Source organism: Elephantulus edwardii, unplaced genomic scaffold (assembly GCF_000299155.1).
Source record: "Elephantulus edwardii isolate Elephantulus edwardi_28Jun2011 unplaced genomic scaffold, EleEdw1.0 scaffold00255, whole genome shotgun sequence".
NCBI classification, from domain to species: domain Eukaryota; kingdom Metazoa; phylum Chordata; class Mammalia; order Macroscelidea; family Macroscelididae; genus Elephantulus; species Elephantulus edwardii.
The window spans coordinates 2,615,274-2,637,048 of record NW_006400005.1 but is presented as its reverse complement, the minus strand read 5'-3'; the positions used below and the strand labels follow the sequence as shown (position 1 = coordinate 2,637,048).

At 32.3% G+C, this 21,775-nt stretch overlaps 1 protein-coding gene across 6 annotated transcripts in view; it reads right to left on the bottom strand.

Moving 5' to 3' along the window:
- The window catches only part of RIMS1 (regulating synaptic membrane exocytosis 1), a 701,348-nt gene that overhangs the window by 193,517 nt on the left and 486,056 nt on the right, over positions 1 to 21,775 (bottom strand). For 3 of the 6 annotated variants that reach the window (XM_006899387.1, XM_006899391.1, XM_006899390.1), the window contains 9 exons: positions 21,398 to 21,497; positions 16,800 to 16,923; positions 13,084 to 13,130; positions 9,210 to 9,322; positions 7,830 to 7,960; positions 6,996 to 7,167; positions 6,729 to 6,882; positions 5,355 to 5,426; positions 519 to 675 (listed from right to left, as the gene is read on the bottom strand). In XM_006899387.1, the coding sequence (XP_006899449.1) occupies positions 519 to 675; positions 5,355 to 5,426; positions 6,729 to 6,882; positions 6,996 to 7,167; positions 7,830 to 7,960; positions 9,210 to 9,322; positions 13,084 to 13,130; positions 16,800 to 16,923; positions 21,398 to 21,497 (1,070 nt within the window). Of the gene's footprint in view, positions 1 to 518; positions 676 to 5,354; positions 5,427 to 6,728; positions 6,883 to 6,995; positions 7,168 to 7,829; positions 7,961 to 9,209; positions 9,323 to 13,083; positions 13,131 to 16,799; positions 16,924 to 21,397; positions 21,498 to 21,775 lie in introns of those variants that run through there. The other 3 variants (XM_006899389.1, XM_006899388.1, XM_006899392.1) reach the window with 2 other exon arrangements.

The following is a 21,775-nucleotide window of genomic DNA, read 5'->3' as shown; positions in this document are numbered from 1 at the left end:
AAATTTTCTTTTTTCCTCACATTTGAAGTTCTCTAAAGAGGCTATCATATAGTCGAAACAAATACTGTGCCTCTTAACCTTATTATCTTCACTTTACACTAAATCTTGATTCAACAAACAACTTCCTCTGAAAGGAAAGAAAACTAACACAAAATATAGCTCAGTCATTCAAAAACAGCGGTTGGAACATAAATTTCTTCATCTTTCTGAGAATATTTTTAAGATGAAAGGACAAAATGCTGAATTTTGTTGTTGTTCTTGTTAAGTGCTACCAAGTCAATTATGACTCAAAGGAACCATATGAACATAGTAACAAATTCTGAACTATCCTTAGCCATCTTCACAACTTCTGCCATGCTTAAATCCATTGCTTCATAGTTGGGTAATAAAAGGCCTTTTGCCTAGAAATAATTCTGAAAAACCTGACTGAACAGATCATAACTCCATTTCAATTATACTCGTCTGGTATTCTAGATATTTTTCTAGATTGAAAAGAAACACCACATTTGCAGACATACCTCTGTAATGGCACATTTGGTAAACGTGAGCGCGGCCTTCCCTGATCATCGCCGCGATGAGGAGACACTGAGCGTGAGCGGTGATGAGTGGTTCTCTGCTGTTCTGGCACAGTTAATGTTGTAGACTTACTTTCTCTAGCACTAGACCTATAACCTACTGGCAAGAGTACACACAAAAATTGAGTCAGTATTCTTAGACAGTGCAAACATTAATGTGGAGAAATAAAATTACATCTAAAGTAGCCATTGGCCTATTAAGATGAAATGCCATGCAATAAGCATTATTATGTTTGTCTGGAAAGGTTTAAGTATACATACGTACACAGAGTGTAACCTATACATGCATAAGAACAGGTTGCAGTTTGGCTCAACAGTACTGTGGAGATAATGAATGTGAATATGATAGACGATGCCTCAGACGTGATGAGTTAGAATACTACTTTAAATTTGAAGAATGAGTTAATGATTTTTTAACAACACACAAAAAAGCACTTAGCAGTGAACTATAGTCAACATACAAGTCAATGCTTAGAAATGTGCTCTTTAAGTGTTATTTGAATTTTTCTTCCAAAAAAGAAATCATTTTACTGAATGTAGATGGTCTCAAGAATAACAAATACTATATATTATCAGAGCAATTATAATACACCAGAGTAAATCTTCATTATTTTAAACACTGATAATGAATTTTGCAAATTGTTGATAATATTGCATACGTCAAATATCTATAGTGTATGAGTGAAGATGATTATGAAAGTAATGCAAAAAAATTAAAAAAATCGGCCAAGCTAAAGAATCAATCAACAAATTGACCTTGGACACCTCAAACTCTTTCACAGTTAATTAGCAGAATAATTAAATTAACACAGTTAGTACAATTAAAATTAAATGTCGACTGTCACTTTTCCCTTGAAGGTCAAATATCTGCATCATCTCTGACTGGATTAAGACCAATTACTGATCTAAAAATCATATAAATTTAGAGAAAACATGTTTCACAAAAGTCCCTATTTTCTAATTAAAAGGTTCTGTAGCCAAAAGGAAAAATACAAAGTGCTATAAAGTTTAAACTTTGGCTATTGGAGATCATTTTTTTTTTCTGGAGATCATTTATAATGAAGCTTCTGAGCTACTTATGGGCATACACACAGCAGGATTTCACTGGGTTCACGAAGAAAAGCAGAATTACCGAAATAGATATTCCTTCATATTAGGTGCTAAAAATCACAGAACCAAACTTGTAATCATCTCTTAAAGTATATGAGAATGCAGGGCATGATTATTTAACATAGTCCTTCATCTAAACTTATTTAACTCCTTGTCCTTATTTTACTGATGCTTCATTTTTCCTATTTAGACCGTTATTAAATTTGAGCACACACATTGTGGCACTCTATGTGGCACACGTATACAATCTTGTAAACGACCTATATATATATTTTGGATTAAAGAAGATTAAATCTGAAAATGCTGTGTTGTTGTTTGCAGCTGAGTTGGAACCAACTCACCGCTGACCCTTCAGTGGGTTTTCAGAGGCAGTTAATCGCATGGTAGATTTCCATCCGAAAATATAAACATTTTATTATTTCCATTATTAATTTATGAAATGATGAAGATATCTCTAAAATAGAACATTCTTCATTAGTTATGAAGTCAGTTATGTATTATTAAACATTTACTTCATTAATGAAAGACAACTTAGACATTTGTTTGTGTGACAGTAAGCTCTGGTAGTAAACTCCACAGTGAGGTGCATGGATAATGCAAAAGGGTCTCTCTGATGGTTCGAATCCACCAAGAGTTCAAATATTTCAGTGGCTCTGTGGGCAATCTCCTCCCAAGCAATTTACAGTCTCTGAAAACTCACTGAACAGTCAGCTATGAGTTGACAAAAATGAGTCTGAGCTTTGAGTTTGTATGATATGATAGTGGAGTCACGGTAATGTGATGATAGATTACATGTTGGCTTGCTATCCAAAAGATTAATGATTGGGATCCACCAATTTTTCTGAGGTAGAAAGATGAGGCAGTCTCTTCTGTATAGATTTACAGTCATAGATATTCTAATGAAAGGAACAGGAATCAACTGGGCAGGAATCAACTGGGCAGCAGTGGGCTTGAACTTTTTGTTGTTTATATTTCATCATCTAAAAAGACTATTTTCAAACACCAACGGGGATGGTTTTATATGAACTATGATGTTTTCAGAATTCAGTGGTTTTTTTGGTAGTGTACTGGTTACATAACTCTTTATTTTATCTTTGTAGAGGTTGTTATAACATGGTCTAGCAGGTTAAGGAGTATTCATCATTTTAGAATTTGAGTAGTTGGCCATTAGTCAAGCATTCATTCACTATCCATCTCATCACAGAAAGTATGAAACTTCAGGTGAACAAAATGTAGAACTATGCACACAAACATTTTTATTCTATTTAAATGACTTGGTAAAGACAACATTAAGTCTGATTAATAGCTAAGATTCTTGTTATGACAGTTAGAATATGAAAACTGTGTACTAAAGAGTCACACTGCCTCTTCAATTCCATGAAATACCAATATATTATTAAATTTTGTATGAAAATTTCTGTGGGGAATATATTTAATTATCACAATTCCTTTAAAAATAAAACCAGAAAATAAAATATGAATATTATTAATATTACCTAATTATGGATACAAACAGTACTAGGACTGTTTTAAGTTTATTATTTTTTTCATAGAGTAATTAAATATTATATTCTCTGGGCTACAGGAAGAAAATAAATCCTGATTTTAGAGAATCCTCTACAATTTTTTCAAAGATTCAATGCAGTTGTGTACACTTATTCAAATTCAGAATGTACTACTGGATAATCTAGCTATTGTAGAATCTAAAATTACTACCCTCAAGTCAAATGCATACACATCTGTGAAATTACTTCAACAAAGGAGATCTATGTCAAGCAGCTCTGATGGTCTAGTGGTTAGAAGCTGATATACAACACCAAAGGCACACAGTCAGAATCCACTAGCTGCACCATGGAAGGTAATCTCCTCCAATGTGATTAACTGTTTCTGAAAACCCATTGTATGGCCAGCTATGCATCAGTTCTGACTCGACAGTACACAACAAGAAGATATATGTCAATATAGTACAAAGAATAACTCCTAAGTTTGTCTTTTTATTTTTTAAAATTTTATTAGTAGATTAAATAATAGCAAATTAATGTCAAGAAAACAAATGTTAACTACTGCCTTTGAGCTGTAGTGTTGATGAACAGTACTGAATAGACTATGGACTGCCAGGAGAAAAAACAGGTTCGTCCTAGAGAGGTGAAACCAGGCTGTTCCTTAGAGACAAGTATTCTGAGGCTTCTTCTGACATACTTTGGACATGTTGCGAGGAGGGACCAGTCCTTGGAGAGGGACATCATGCTTGGAAGGGTGGAGGGACAGTGCAAGACAGGAAGACCCTCAATTTGAAGGACTGATTCTGTGACTGGGGTAAGGAGCATAGGGGTGTCAGAGACAATAAGGTTGGCACAGGATAGAGCAGGTTTCAGGACTATTATACATAAGTTCATTATGAGTCGCAAGTGACTTGATGGCATATAACAACAACTTGATTTTATTTAAACTTTGTGAAAAAAAGTCAGATGTAAACTGCCTTGCCCTGTACAATGTCACAGAAAACATACTAATTTATATAATAAATATATACTAACATAAAATGATTATTAACTTTTTCTACAGTATTTACTTATTTTAATGTATACACATACATTACAGTTAATAATCAGTGGTGAACACATCACAAAAGCATTTAAAGTTATAGCCATGCCACATGCAATTTAAAACCCTGCCATGCACCTCTGTCAGTATATTCCATGGAGGGCTGCACTATATTCAGCAATGGAAAAAGGAAAATCATACACATACAATATAAAATACAGGAGAATATAATTTTATTTTAAAAAATGTACTACATCTAGATTTGTATTTTCACTAATGCTTAGAGCATTGTGAAGTAAAGAAACCAACTAAGTTAAATAAACAAGGAATGCTAATTAATAGATATAGTCATGCGTCATTTAACATCCATGATACAGTCTGTGAAAAAGGACATTATGTGAATATTATTTAAACAACATTTGTCTGAAAGTCAAATTTGTACATAAACTGAAATTGTTAAAAACAGTTTGTATAGTCAGTAAGTTAAATGCTTGTCTAAGGTATAGTATAGAGTTTACTCTTCAATAAACTAAAAAGCAGCACTTAAAGAAACATTTCCAGATATATTAAAACATCTTTAACAAAGTAAAACAACAACTATAACCATAATGATTTGATATACATTGCAATGGAGTACCTGTTTATTGTCATGAACTATTGTCTGTACCTCGAATTATTAAATTGTTAGACTTTATGGGGACTGACACCATGGACATATTTGTCATTAGATGTTGCTCAAATGAGACTTTAAGTGGTATAGTGTAGAGGGAATTTTGCTGCAATAGCACAACAATCATGCCTCTCTGGCAGTTGGGAAGAAGACAGTTCATCTCTTCCCATGTGATTTTTACAGTCTATGAATTTCAAGTGAGTGTCAGCTGCGTGTCAGTTCCAATTCAATGACAATGCTCTGAGTTATGAGTTGCCCAAATGGAGATTATGTGACACATGCCTATACTAATCTTTCTTAACTTTTAAAAATACCACAAAAACAATTTAGAACTGAAGTCACCATGGAATAATTAATACTGATTTAGCTGTACTATCTTCAAGAAGTCTGGAAATTGACAGCAAAAACAAGCAAAGCAACACAGTGAAGCTGGGCCATGCTCTTCTCCCACGCACCTGGAGGAACTACTCCAATACCATCATCAACCTCATAATCTGAGATGTCACTATCACTGATTCGCTGAGATCCTGCACAACAGTAAGGCAAACAGATACCTCTGTGTCTGATTGGATTATGAAATTTTTAGTACATGGTCAAATTGTTTTACCAAGGTTAATAACACTACTAATCAAGCCTTTTAAATAAAAATAATACAAAGTAAGTGCTTAGTTAAGTTGTATGAAGAAATCACTGTTCTCTCTAAGGATAACATTTTCTCTCTATTTCCCTTTAAAAGCCAATAATATCTGATTAAAGTAATTAATTAAATACAATGCAGTAATAAATGTCCGCAGCAGAGTATATTTACTCACATCTCACTTCTCAGCATAATTAAGTTTCAAAGACCAGGTAGTTATTTAAAAATTGGCATTATGTGAAAATGGAAAAGAATTACATAAGATCACAAAACAGGCAACTACGTCATTACATCACTGTCAAATTACATTATTACACAGCTGCCATGAGAATCATGACTTAGGCTGACATGTAAATTGGCCATCACAGCCAGTGTTACTTCCACCTCACTCCGCAGTGCTCTTTACTGTCCCACACATATCATTAATGTGAGAAATAAACAGAAGATTATTAATTGTTGTTGAAAATGAGAACTATCAGTTGATAAGTGAGGATAAGAGGTTTTCTATTCAACTACATGACCTCAGTTCAGGGAGAATGCAACTGAGCAGACAGATCAAAGAGAGACGTTCTCTTTGCTCTACCTTTACTGAACTGATAATAACTGAGAGGGAAGCAGGGGTCTCTATAAAATACTTTTCCTTTATTAAAAAATTAGTCATTTCACTGCATTAGAAATTAATTTTGAGGAAATCATCATAGTGAGGTTTTGTATGTTTTATTTGTTCCATTAGAACTTTACTCATAATCCAGAAGTTGTTGTATATACATAGAAAAAAAATTCATTTTATTGATCACCAGATGAATAGCAACAAAAATCTGTCCTAATAAATTTTAAATAGTTATCACCAATGGTAATACTAAAAATCTTAAAAAAACAGAAACTATAAAGACTGTAACATAACAACCCTTCAGTAATGGTTGAAATGACTCATCGGTCAATCAACAACTCAGCTAACTGCAAGAAACTATAATCAATAGCTTTCCGACTTTCAGCTTAGAATTGACCTATTATCATATATATACTAGAGCAGATTTTCACTGAGGAAAGGCAGAAAAAATTTCGCTACATCTCTTTATATAGATAATTTTCTAGTATTTTTATTTCTAATGAATTATTTGAAAACATATCAAACTCTAATTGGATCATCAAAACATAATCACTGCTGGTAAGTAAAAGTCCTTTAACTTACTTTGTAGCTTTTTGCTAGAGCTTTCCCCATGAATGTGTCGCCTTGGCATGAAAGGTGATGGCTGAGGCAGAGGTAGTGAGGATTCATCATGAGTCTGAAGTTTATACCAGTGAGGTTCATCATCTAAAAGTGCTGTCTCCAGTTCTATGAGGATCTGAAAGGATAGTTAACAAATTACACCAAACAGTTTTATCAAAGCACAATGCTAAGAGTTCAAAATTACTACTTCATTAAACATTTTATTTGAGTCTTTAAAATATACATCACCTCTCCAAGAAATTCACTTTCTTCTTCTTGAACTCTTGGTTGATCCCACACAGTTATTTCTAACATTCGTTCTCTAAAATCTCTACGATGCACATGAGAATAGACAAACGTTTGGTTCCATTTTGGCTCTAGTACTTTCTTTACTGTTTTGGTCCGCCTTTTACTTTTATCACTGGAAAAAAGTGTTTTGTAAATGAAAATGTAAAACCAAGCATACACTGCCATCTACTGCAGTTACAAGCAATACTGCCATTAGGATTTTGACTATTTTTAATCTCTAATTTGTACTTTAAAAGTCTAAAAAAAGGACTGTACAGTTTAATACTTTTCTAACTTCAACCACAATGAAAACGGTAGTGACAACCACAGACCCACAACAGAGGAACATTCTAGATGATGTATGGCTATCAGAGACTGACATACTTTGTTCCTCTTTTTCATTCTCATTACTACTGAGTTGCAGCTGACTCCTAGCTGATCCTCTAGCACAGCTGATTCTCAGAGGCTGTACATAGCCCTGGAGGAGACTGTCAATCCACCACGCTGGTGGATTTGAACCAGCAGATGTACCACCTCTAGGTTAGCAGAACAACTCCCTGTGGTCCACAGCACCAGACTTATCTACGGTAATATTAAATATAAAGCAATTACTGGATTCTTCCCAAAAAAGAACAAGACTTGAAGCACTTTTTAGGGGGTCCTAGTATAATATTTTTTATTCCCTCAAAAAGAACTAATATAATTTTAAAATTTATCCCATACATGGCAGAAGAAAGTATTTTATCTTTGTTAGCAAAATAGATTTTAGTATATTTTTCTAAAATTATCTATTACCTTCTATCTGGAAGAAAATACATTTTTACATAGGGATTCCTGGGACGCCCATCTACTCTAGGGGGTAGATCTGTTGCTTGCAGAACATTTACAATAAGTTGGTGTCCCACTTTATCATACCACAGCTTCACCTAAAAGCAATTCAAAACAGAATTATTATTTGGGAAATGCTGTCTTTACAGAACTTTAGGAAACTATTTTGGAAAAGAGAAATGCTAAATGTAATGCAATTAAATGATGGATGTTACTTCAAAAAGAATGCCAATTTAAAAGTATAAATAACCATTTATAACTTTATTTTTCTCTTCACATTTTTTAACCATAATGAACAATTACATTTTCATACTCACAAAATAAAATGAATGATATAATAATTCCAAATTCTCTGGCATATTTTGGACATGTTGCAAGGAGGGACCAATCCTTGAAGGAGGATGTCATGGTTTGGAGAAGGAAGGGACAGCACAGGAGGGGAAGACTCTCTATGAGGTGGACTGATTCAATGACTTGGGTATTCGGGATGGGTGTGTCAGAGATAGTGAGATTGGCACAGGATAGAGCAGGGTTTAGGGCTGTTGTACAAAGGGTCGCTATGAGTTGCAGAAAGCACATAACAACAACAACAAGGGATGAGAAGGATATCCTAAATAATTGTTCTTGTCTTAAAATGCTAACTGTAATTTTAAAGTGACTTCATGATTATGTAGTTGTTGGTTAGTTGTCTCTGATTCATGATAATCTCATGTTTAACAGAAACACAGCCTGGCCCTTTACAGCTCCATAATCTTTAATATTTTAGGCCAACTGTGATGTGAGCAGCAATATTTGAGATTTTCAGGCTTCAAGTTCTGGGTTTAGAGAACAGACAACAAAATGTAACTTTTTAAGATAATTAGGCCTAATCAACCTCAACAAGATGGGTTTGAGATATCAAAGAATGTAGGATGGTGCAAGGTAAAGCAAGCTTCAGATCTGTTGTTCAGAGGGTCACTATTAGTTGAAGTTGATTTGATGATATCCAATAATGACTACTGCTAACCTTACTATTTTGATGCAGCACATAATAAATAATATTGAGTCAGAATCGATGCAGAGATGATCCCCTAGCAGGTTTTAAGAGATAGTTTATTCGCACTGGAGGAGTTTATGTTGCCATTTCTCATTTATATTCATGTTCTGAACATCTGGCAAATTGTAGGAACTTAACAAATACTCTAAATATATTTATGAATAAAAAACAAAGAAATGCATGAAGTAGCTTTTTATATCAAATCACTCTATATTCAGTTTAAGAGTAAAGGAAAACCAGGTGTTTCTAAAGCCAGATTCAGGACAATGAGCAAGTACTAACGGTTCCTGACATTTACAAACAGTACATACAGAAAGCTGCCCTGGTAAGACTTGTGGGGCATCTTTTAGAGCTCCAGGACTCGTTGGAGAAATAACAGAAATGGAAGGCCTTTCCATCTTCTGAGATTCAAAGGAACTTGAGCCTAAAATGGAAAAAAAAAGAAAAATAGTATCGTTACAGTAATTTTTAGTACTAAATTTATACATGTGGGAAGTCTTATTTTACAAAACATTAAATGCATCTATTATTTGTGTAAGACCATTCGTTACTATAAATAACAGTAGAATTTACTTTTAGTTAGTTCTAGAGGTTATTATTTTGTCTAATTTGTTAACTACCAATTTTAAAAGTATTTTAAAAGTATTTAAAATCATATCAAATATTTTATTTTTGCTTTACATTTTTAAGAGGACAGGTAAAGGCTCCATGCTATTAGTAATAACAGAAAATAGTACTTGTTACATCAATCATCTTGGTTAAGAAATTATGTATTATGAACAATCCATAATAAAGAGCTACAATGAATATAAATTTAGTATGATTTAAGAGCACAACTATGCCCGAACATCATAATTGCTTTGTGATCTGTTTTACCTGATACTCTCCTTTAAAAGTAATCCTCCTTCCCCTTTTCAAGTGAATCCTGACATAATCAGTGGTATATAGTATATACAGGAGGCCTGGTCAAGTAGAAGTTCAGTTCCGTTCTCAGGTACTAATCTAAAAAGGTCAGAGGTCTAAATGCACCAGGTGTTCCACAGGAGAATGATATGTCAGTCTGTTGCTGTAAAAATTACTAGGCTAGGAAAACCTATGTAGTAAAAGGCTTGAGAGTCAGAATTCACCTGAGGGTAACTCCTTTTAGTTTTATATAGTGTCTACACATAACAACAACAACTACAGAATGTGGCAAGGAACTGCCTGAAGGCACCTGGTGTGGTTCAAGGTCACCAGATATTCTGCTGGAGAAGGATGGGCAATCTCCTCCTATGTGTTTACCTGCCTCTGAAAACCCAGGAGAGGGTAAGCTAAGAGTTAGTTCTGACTCTAAGTTACACAACATAGAAAGCTAGGAGCTCTGATAGTGCTATAATTTAAACACATGGCTGCTAAGTGAAATATGAGTGGTTCAAACTCTCTAGGTATACTTTGTCAGAAAGGTGAGGCACTGTACTTCCATAAGGAAGGGCAATGAGACAATGTGTATTGTTTCATTAAGAGATTTATATGTCATTAAAAGGTGGAAACAAACTGATGACAATGGTTTTGTTTTAGTTTATAGAATGTTACTACCCCAGCAATTATAAGCTTCAACTCATCACTCTTTGTAAGTCAATGAAACCTTTGTTAAGAAATACTATTGCCAGAGACACACTGTTTTCTTCAGCAGTCTAAATTTAAAGCCAAAATGAGACCATACAGCAAAATTTTGTCCTCCACAAAGCTGTTTAATTTCAAGGTATAACAAAAGATAACTCTTTGTTACTGCATCTCTTTTATTAGTTATCATGAGAATAATAATTTCCAGAGCTCAGTACAAGAACACTGGTGCTTTTAATAGCCAATTTGTTCCAAATGTTGTATTATATTAATTTAATTTTATTTGTATATTCACTATAAATTGTGCAATTAGTATCTTTTTTCTCTGTAGTCAGAAAGCAAAGCCATATGTAGACCAGTATCTACTATTACAAAGAATATAACTGCAAATCATTTTACATACTAATCTTTTCTCTAGCTCCTTGTTTATCCTGGCCAAATAATTTCTTCTCTTCTTCCTTATTACTATCATCACTTGCTTTACTTCTAAATAACACTGAATGTTATACCTCTTATAAAATCACTAAAAGTTATCTGGAGCTCAAACTCAAGGTTCAATTTTTTTCAAATTTATTTGAGTCAGTTCCATCATTTCATTGGATATTTCAATATTTGCCTATAATTTATTGTATAAATTATTATCTCCCATCTAGGGTTATTTCAGTGCTCAAGTAATTGTTTAAACCCTCTAGTCTTTCCAATTGTGGTGCAGTATATTGATGGTCTAAAATGGATTAATAGTCATTAGCTTTTATTTTTGCTTCCTGGACACAATGGGGAAAACAAACAGACAAACATATTAGGTAGTACTGATGGGGTAGTTTGGAGGAATCTGTACTGCAAACCAAAAGGTGACATCTTTCTCATGGTTTAAATCCACGAGCAGCTCTCTAGAAGACAGACCGGAATTCTCCTCCCATGAAATTTACAGCCTCCAAAGACCAGGTTCTTCAGAGGACAAACTAGAAGCTGATTTCACTGGGTAGGATGAGATCACTAATATGAATGAGGTAAATGGCACTACTGAGGTAGAAAAATGCAAATATTGTGGGCACTACTAATGAGAATACTGTTCAGTTTTACCATCCCAAAACTTTTAGGGTAAATGGGAATCTCACTACCATCAAGAAAGGAGAAGGAGAAGGTGCAGCACATCTATCCAGGCCAGAGATTACTGCTCAAGACAGAGCACAACCTATGAGAGGAGCAGCAGCAGAGGGGGTGGAGAATCTGGGACTGAGGTGACACAGAGATGAACTGAAACTGTGAACCTACAGAGTCAAAGCTGAAGGTCTTTGTCCAGGCTTACTGTAGGGCTAGGTGAAATACCGTAATGGCAGGATTAAAACAGTTGAGTAACATAGGCCTATAGTTGTGAGGCTAAAGGTCAGAAGGCTACAAGCACACCTGAGAAGTTGTCTTGACTAAAATAATTATATCTTGTCTCCAATCCAAATAATAATCTGGTACCTTCCATAATAAACACCATAATTATGAGTATGGTCTCTGAGCTCTGTGTGATTATATTGCAATGTATGAGTGTGACTATTACAATGTATGAATGGAACCAGCAGCAGAGCTGTAGGAGTCTGGGAGGAACAGCTGATATAAAGAGGTTGAAAGCACATTTGACTACGTAGGAATCAGGTTTGTGTGTGGAAGTTGTTGACAGGGACTACTTTCCCCCAGAGAATTAGTGGAGATCAGAGATGCTCCCTTCTGTAGTGCTCACACTGTTTTTACACAAATGATCAGTAACCATGTATTAAAGAAGAAAAAAAAAAGCAACCCCTTTGTTAATATGTTTATCTTCTTTACTAGATGTTTAATGAAACTGAGTTGATTACCAATTAAACATAATACTCCAGTATCACAGATATTTTTATGTAGAGTCAGTAAGAATATTACTAGGCTTATTATATGAACTCTGTAAAGGTCCTAAGAAGGCCTGGTATGCAATAGCCTGGCTATCATACAGGGTTGCTCTGAATCAAAATAGACTTGAAGGCAATGAGTTAGACGGTGTAGATACTGCCTGTTGAAATGTACAATGAGAACATCAGTAAAATTTTTTCATACAGACAGCCTCCTCCTTATCCATGGGTTCCACAGTTGTGGGCTCAACTAACCATAATCAAGTGAAGCATTTAAGTGAACAAACAATCGTTCAGTTGTTAGGAGGAAGCACAGAATGCTCTTTACATAGTATTTACACTATGAGGAATTTTAAGTAATCTAATGACGATTCAAGAGTGAGTATACATAAGGATGTGCATAGCTTACATGTATTTAACCATTTTATATAAGGAACATGAGAACTAGAGAATTATTTTATTAAATGTAGGTTATAGAATCAATCCCCAATGGCTACCAAAGGATAATGGAGCCATTTAAAAAAAATAATCCTAGAGTGAAATAGACCCTCTGTGAGTTTCCTGATTGACCTGGACCTCAACTTGTGACATCAACTGAGATAGCCTTAGTATAGCAATACCAGGTTCATTACAAGTAATAACTAAGAAAAATAAAATCTTTACTTTTGTTCAATAAATTTTTGTAATAATAAAGTATTCATATACTCACTAGACTCTAGTGGAGGATGAGAGCTCTCAGGAATCCTTGGAATGTCACTAAAAGAAACAGGGTATGGTTAAACATCCCACTAGTGAAACCACCCTGCCTAAGGCCAATTATAGTCACATGCGTCCTGGTGTAAAAAATCCTTTTGCATCTTTACAGATGTGGAAATGGACTGGAGTTACTGTTAACTACTAATGTGCATGGATGTCAAACACCACACATACAAAAGAAAAGAAAAACCTGCAGTAAAAATAAGTTTTTATATATTTAATAGCAAAACACTTTTAACATGACAATAATAAGGTTAATATTGTGGTTAAAATTACCACAATATTTTTACTACCAAAACAGTATGTTTTGGAAATTAAAAAAAATGTTAAAGGTAGTATTTTATTTCAATTCTGAAAAATCATGATGACACAATTTTACAAATCAGTAATATGCTTTACAACACATCTGAAAGAGTTTACTGAATGAAAGGATGGTGGTAACAACTATTGTAGAATGACATGATGAATTTTATGGGCAAAGTTTATAAAATGAAAAGAATGAATTGCTCTGGAAATGAAAAATGGTTCAAGCTTGCAACAAAAAAAAGCCAACATATTTTATATATGTGAATATATAATGTATACATACATTATATATTCACATATATACCCTATATAGAGATTCATTCTCTATACTGAATTTAATTCAATATATGGTCATTTACTAGACATTTACTAGTTTTAAAGTGACTTGTGAAAACACCCATTCCTGCCATGCTCATATATTATTCTGAAGAAATATTTATTATCACCTCAAATTAATCTAACATTCATTGTGATCTTAAGGTCCCTAAACTAGCTTGATTTGGGAACTATGCTATGTCTAATTACATTTTCTCTGATTTTCCAAAGATATTTTTATCAATTAAATTAGATTAATAATATACAAGTACCAACATGATCTATTAAAGCAGACTGGATTTAGCTAGTACTAAACAAAATTATCAAGATATTATTTAAATAACCACTTACCTTGCCTAATTTCTTCTTGTGCTCTTTTGGGAAATGAAAACGTAATATTTTCCGTTTTCTTTCATTTCTATTTTTAGTTTGCAAGGTGATTTTGTGTGCAATGTAATTCGTATAGTGACCTTGCTTACAAATCATAATACATTTTATGTTGTGCATTTTATAAAGTTCATCTTACATATTTTTATACAAAATTATTTTTAGAATAATTAAAAGATTAATTAGCAATACCTACGTTATTAGAGAAGTCTTGATGCCATTGTGCATAAAATACAGGGCTGCTAACCTAAAGCTGGTAGTTCGATTCCACTAGCCATTCCCAGAAAGAATGATGAGCTATTTCTCCCCTTAATGATTCACAGCCTAATACAGAGCACTAGGGGCCAAAATGGAATAAAAAGCAGCAGTCTGGGGTAAGATATAGGTATTAACCATTTATCTTCTGTTAGCTATGAGTCAGGGAGCTCTGGTGGCTTAGGGTAAGCATTTGTGCTGCCAACCTCAAGAAACCTGGTTCAAAGCTGCCAGCTGCTCTGCAGAAGAAAAATGGGCAGTCTCCTCTCTCGATTTACTGCTTCTGAAAACCTACTGGAGGGTCAGCTATGGGTCGGTTCTTATTTAACAGTAGAAAACAACAATTATGAGTCAGAAGAACTCAATGACAACTAGCAACAACAAAATTTGCTCTGAACTAATCTAGGTAAATACTTTTTTATAAAAAAAATTCCAGTAATAATCAATTTTATATAGTAGTAAATTATTTTACAGTCAACTTTAGTCAATTAAAAAATATTAAGAATCCAGAACTCCAAACAAGCATCTAAAATTTAAATTTTGTGTCTGTAAAACAGATTATTAAAACATTACTTTAAAATTATTTTTAGAAATAATTTATTTTGTACTAATTGTTTCAATAATATTTTTAGGCACAAAATCCCACTTGAAGTTTACACAGGCTTGTTAATTTGTTCAGTGACAATGGTAGAATTGTTTTAATAGCAATTATAATCATGAAAGTAAAGGACAGTATTTTTGTAGGCTGGCAGAAATAGTTAATAACTATTACCTGATGCCTCTTTAATTGGTACCTATTCATGTGCATGTAAATAACAATGAAATTATTCCACAGATCACTATGCTACTGTATCTATAAAATTAAACTAACAATAAATATTGTGTTCTACTTTAAGTATGTTACATTTGCTGGACAAACTATATTAAATATAATTATTAAAGTATAGCTAGAATTATTCTAATGATTTTTCTATTGAGTGTGCAGCTTATGTCACCTTTGTTTTTTATTTACTTGTAATTATTACATTGTCTATTCTTTTCAATTCTATAATCTACAACAATTTGTTTGACTACACAGATTTATCATAATTTAAAATCATTTCTACATAAAGCAAAAATTAAAAAATATCATTAAAATTATCATTCCAGTCTACTTTAATTATCTGTTAGGTTTTTATGTCACCCATGAATCAATGGTGTTTTATTGGGTAACTTTTAAAGCAGTATATATACCAACTGTACTTGGCAACGTGCACAACACTTGACTTTAAATTTTGTTTTTGTATTTTGATTCATTTTCCAATTTACTTACCTCTTTTCAGCCTCATGTTTACCTCAGCTCTAGAACACATATCATATAGAACTAACATAAATTATCATGTTGTTTTTAATGTACATGGAAATATGTAGTACACCTGAAAATGTTTAATGTTTACTTTTCAATAAGTGCTTCTTAAGTATTGGTTATAAACTACTCTTAGTTTTAGAAGTTTACACAAATAAATAATACTGCTCTTTGGAATATGTAATCTCATATTTCCAATCTTTTGATATTTGAGGATTAGGATTATTATATTTTCTTGTATGTTCTGCACTGATATATACTCATGAGGACAATAAAAAATTACTTTTTCACTATAAAATGTATTTAATTAATGATTCTAAGGATTTTGGAGAATAGGAAAAAATGTGTCCAAGAATATATTCAAATATTAACTATAACAAGTTGGTTTAAAAATTACAGACTAGTAACATGAATAATCATTTTAGACTATGTGAGTTAGCCAGAAAAAGCCATCAAGGTAGAGAATTCTATGTGTAAATATGGAGAATATTCCATCAGCTGTAGATTATAAAATTATGCTTAAAATTTAGGTTTTAAAGTTTCAAACTCAATTAGTAGGACAAATTAAAATGCTAAGATATATTTCATACTTTGATTTTTTTTAAATAAAACTTGAACTACTGATGGGTAAAGACAAAAAATTCTATACTTTGTAGGATAAAGTTTATATAGAAAATGAAAATCATTATATACTCTACATATCACAAGAAGATGAATTATCAAATGGCTCCTTATAAGAAATATGACTCATTAAATTGGAATTATCAAAAAAGAAATTACTGTGCATTAAAATATTTTTATGTTAAGATTTCAGATGTAAAAAAATATATTAATTTTTTCTATTACAGTGATCATATTGAGGAGCTTCTAAAAGGTTGTGAAGAAAATTCAGTATCTAAATATAAAAATTAAGAAATTTTAAAAATTGAAATGTATGTCAATAATTGAAGGAAAAAGCTATCCATGTTAACATGTTCTGTATGAATGTATAAATTTCTTTTTAAAACTTTGCTAGTACATGTAATTTACTAAACTTAAGAAGTAAGTTTTTTTAGCCTTACCCAATAGGCCTTGAAACAATAATTTCAACTTGAGGTTCTGATTTTGATTCTAAAATAATGTTGTAAACTTCTTCATTTGTAGCTCCCGGCAGGGGTTTACCATTCCATTCTAGAACTTCATCCCCTTGAATTTAAAAAAAAGGGTATTTTTTTACCTTATATAGTCTGTTTAATTTTCTCTTATTTTTTTCTCTTTTTTAACAAAGAAATGCAAAACATATACAAATAATTTAATTGTCTAGTCTCTGTTCTTGAAAGCAAACTGATTGCCATATGAAATCAGCTAAATGGCTTTTCATAGCACCTTTTCTTTTTACTTTTTCTTCCTTTTATTCCCACAGTATATTATTAGATACTGAAAACATTACAATGAGAAACTACTTTTATCTTTTCAGATTTACCAGAAAAAAATATAAAAGAATCTCATGCTATGGGATGGAATTAGCACAGCTTATTTGGAAATATTAACAAAATAATAATTTGCAGCATGCCCTCCATATCAGAAAAATAGGTGAATCTTTTTATGTGAAAGATTTTTACTAAACTCTTTGCATAACTTCTGCTTTATTTTTGGCAGAGACAGCATGGAATTTCCAATTATAAGTCATGCATTATTGTCTTTACCAGGTGCACAACAGAATAAAAATGCATGAAAGGATTTGAACTCACACCCATAGAGTAGCAGTTAGCTAATGGCAAGATTACAAAGCAAGCAGATGTAAAACTTGCATGACAGTTAACCCACTTCCAGATGTTCAAAACACACATTCTATACACAATATATATTTGTGAGCATTAAAGTACAAATAGAATGTATTTACAAAATAATATGAAATCAAGACAGTACTAATTTGTTAAATGTTCTAAGACTGATCAAGGTGAGTAAGAGGATGTAACTGAAAAATTTAGAATTAATATAATGTTACCTTAACTAGAGATTCTTCCACAGATAATTTGGAAAAAATTACTTCCATAAATGTTTATGTCCTTAAATATTTATACACATGTTAACTCCTAAAGTATTTTCTGCTGGGGAACCTCCAATTCACAATGGGAGGGTTAACTGAAACATCCTAGCCTCACTGGCACTTTAATGTGTCTTAATATTTTGATGCTCCTGTTTATTTTTTTATTCTCAGTGCCTAGAATATTCCAGTAGCTAAGGAGATATGTAAGTTGATAAAATTATCAATGTCAAATTAATATAAAAATTAATATATTTTAAAATGAGTTTGCTACTGTTGTTGTTAGATGCTCAAAGCAACCCTATGAACAGCATATGGGAATTTTATCCTATCCTGGGCTGTCCTCCTGGTCTCCACCATGCTTGAGCCCATTCTTAACAGTCACTGCATCAATTCATTTCATTGAGGACCTTCCTTGTTTCCAATACCTTCTATACCTGTCTGAGCTCAATGTCTTTTTCCAAAATCTGACCTCTCTTGGCAATATGCCCAAAATACAAGAAATGCTGTTTCACCAATTCTTGCCTCTAAGGAGCCTGGTAGTTGCACTTCCTCAAAGACAGATTTAAAATAGATAAAAACCAAATATTTTCATTTTTAGCATATACTTTTTAAAAATTAGGAAAAGCCTATCTTCCTAGGACCATTTCAAAGTTATTCCATCACACCCCATTTCTGTATATTGTTATGCAAAACTGGAAAAGGGTTTCCAAACCATATGGTGTTGCTTAATTTAATGAAAGAGTGGGATTATTACCAAGGGTAAAATGACAAAATAATTGTATAACTGAAGCAGTGACATAGTTTCATGTTTTTTATAAACAGGCAATGAGTGTATTTCACTTTAAAAAAGAAAAATAGTTACAAATATACAATCTAATTAATATTTTTCACTTTACTAAAATGTTTATATTATAGCTCAGTACTTAAATAATATATATAGGCATGAATGTATGTATATGCATGTTTAACTACAAACTGAAAAATGTTTTATAAAACAGTACTTACTCTAACTAACAATTTATCTATTTTTAAAATATCAAATGCAACATTTTATTTCACACTCCACCCAAGAGCTGAAAACAAGATTTTGCAAAATGACATCATTATCAAATTCTCTACTTTAAAGATGCCAACCTGGAGACAAAACTTTCAAATCAATTAACTTAAAAATGTATGTATTTATTTAAAGATCAGTAACTCCTAAGTATCTAGGTATAAAGGAGTTCATTTCAGGAAGACAGGAAATAGCATGCCATACATCAGGGAATTTGCAATTACTTTTCTTTCAGGAAACACTTTGGAATTAAGAAAATAATCAATGAATTTCGAGAGATGGAAAAGATTTCAACAGGTAATGTGAAAGCTAGTGGTATTACCTGTAGAATTTGGGAAGGACAGGCTTACAGAATTGTGACTATAAACAGATGACTAGTGAGAAACAGGGAAAAATCTTAATAATAATCATCTTAATCTTAGAGAGTTGATAATCTTAATGTCAGTGTTAACTGTGCTTTAAAATGTAAAATCCATCCAAAATTGCCTGGATTTAAGGAGGCTGAAGTGGCATGGTACAAATTAGGACAAGTTAGGAAAGCTAAGGTAAGATTCTAAGATTGCAAATATTGAAGAAAGGTCACAGTAATAAAAACCACAAGTTAAAATATAAACAGTCCCTAAATGATAATGTAAAACAAATAGAAAATGTTTAAAAATGTTTTTCCTTAACTACAACAAATGCTGACAGTAACAAGTATAGTATCTCTTTTGTAGGTATTTACAGTGTGTTCTTAAGATTTCAGATTTAAGTCTCTCACCCTCACAGAGCTGTTAAACATATCAGATTAATTACTGAATGTTTTATTTCAAGAAATCTTTTCAATGTTTTTCAAAATAATCTTTTATTATTAGATATAAATCAAGTACCAAATGCCACTATGTTTTCAATGTGATGTGCAAATTCCGGTCTTTATAGTCAAAAGTTATCATACACTAGAATAGTCAAAAGAAGTTACCATACTTTCTGAGACTTAAATTATTCATTAAACTAGTAAAGACATAGTTCACTCAGAGTCATCCTTGACTAAGCATGTATTAATTTTCTTGTTTAATCTTAACTGGTCCCTGATATGAGACAGTATACTGCCATTCAACTTCAAAACTACATAGTATATGGAGAATTACTTCTGATCCATAGTTTTCTATATAAAACCTGTCTAGTAAGTTTCTTTCAAAGAAACACCTAAAATTATTTTTAATTTATATAATGGTAATCAGTCAGATTAACTTTATCTTTAAAGGTCCAATATTTTCCCCAAGCAAGGGTCTCAAGAATAATAATCTTAAAGCATGAAAGTTAAATCAGTCACATCAACTTCATCTTTAAAGGTCCAAGATTTTCCCCAAGCAAAGGTCTCAAGAATAATAATCTTAAAGCATGAAAGTTAAATCAATCATATAAACATTATCTTTAAAGGTCCAAGATTTTCCTGAGTAAAGGTCTCAAGAATAATAATCTTAAACCATGAAACTAAAAATACAGCCTTTAGTGTTTTCTTCTTATTTACCATAAGTTATTAATGCTCAGTTATAAAGTTCAACCATTTAGTTTCCCCTAATTGTCTGAAAAATAAATATACATTTGAATCAAAAGATTTTGCTAAATTCTTAAGTCATAAACATCATGTAAAAATCAATATGTTAATAAGGAATGGTAAATGTAGTAATAGTAAACTGTAAAAGTCAATAAGAAAAAATAATGTGAAACAGATTTTAAATATATGTTGCTTCCAAATTTATTCTACTGTTTAAGTTCACAAAAGCAACATAATTAAAATTCCCAAATGTCAAGACACACCTCAATGAGTATAATCAGTATAACAGTTAAATTAAAAGACATTATCGCATAATCTGTTTAAACAAGTATGACCATGCTTTAAACAAAATGTTGTTCCCAAATAAGAGTTTTGGGGTAACTAATATGAGCATTTTCCTTCTGTGCAATTAACTGCCTCTGAAAACCTGCTGTAGGATCAGCTATGGGTCAATTCTGACTCAACAACAACACGAAAAACTTAAGTTTTGCTAGCACTGTGGTCAAAATACATCACTGTCAACAAAAAGACCCACAGGTCTAACATATCAACGTTTCATAAGAAAAAGATGTGGTAGTCTATATCTATAAAAACACAGCCTTGGAAACACAGTGGGTCAGTTCTGCTCTGTCATAGAGGGTTCTTGTTAGTGCAAAACAATTCTATAGTAATTAATGGGTTTATGAACTACTAACTACAGCAGCTGACAGGGCATTTTCCTATAGAGCTTAAATATTTAAGGCTTTGAGTAAATTTTGTAACAATTTTATTATATCAATCAAAAAATTAGTAATCCTCCGGAATGCCATTTATTCTTATAAAAATTTTAAAAAATCCCATTCTTACTCTTGTCAAATTCTACAGACCTCTAGTAATAATGTATTATTGCCCTGTTATGCATAGAAACCAGAGCAAAATTTTACCTATGCATTAAAATAAGTTATTTATTTATATTTACTTATATGTAATTTACTCAAAATTGAAAGTCACCAACTCATGCACAGATAATCATTGTCTAAATGTGTAAAAGAAATTTTACCTGCTCTTAGATGTCCAACTACATCTGCTAGGCTACCCTTCTTTACTTTGGTGATGAAGGCACCAAGACGTCCTAAGTCAGTCATTTTTCCTCCAACAACCTGGATAATTATAAATTTATTAGTTCCAAAGGTCCATAGGAAACAAATGTATTATTTTAACACATTAATCCTGTAAAATTTTATGATATAATTAGAATTCAGTGTAGAGGCATTAGAGAGTAATTTATTTATTTATTTATTATTTTAAAATTTTTTTTACTAAAAGGAGCATAGAGGCAGGACACTTTTGAGAGAAAAAGTAACATCTTATTAAATTTGTGATGGGTATGTCTCTTCAAGGAAGTTTTACTAATTTTCCATATTAGTAAAATCATACA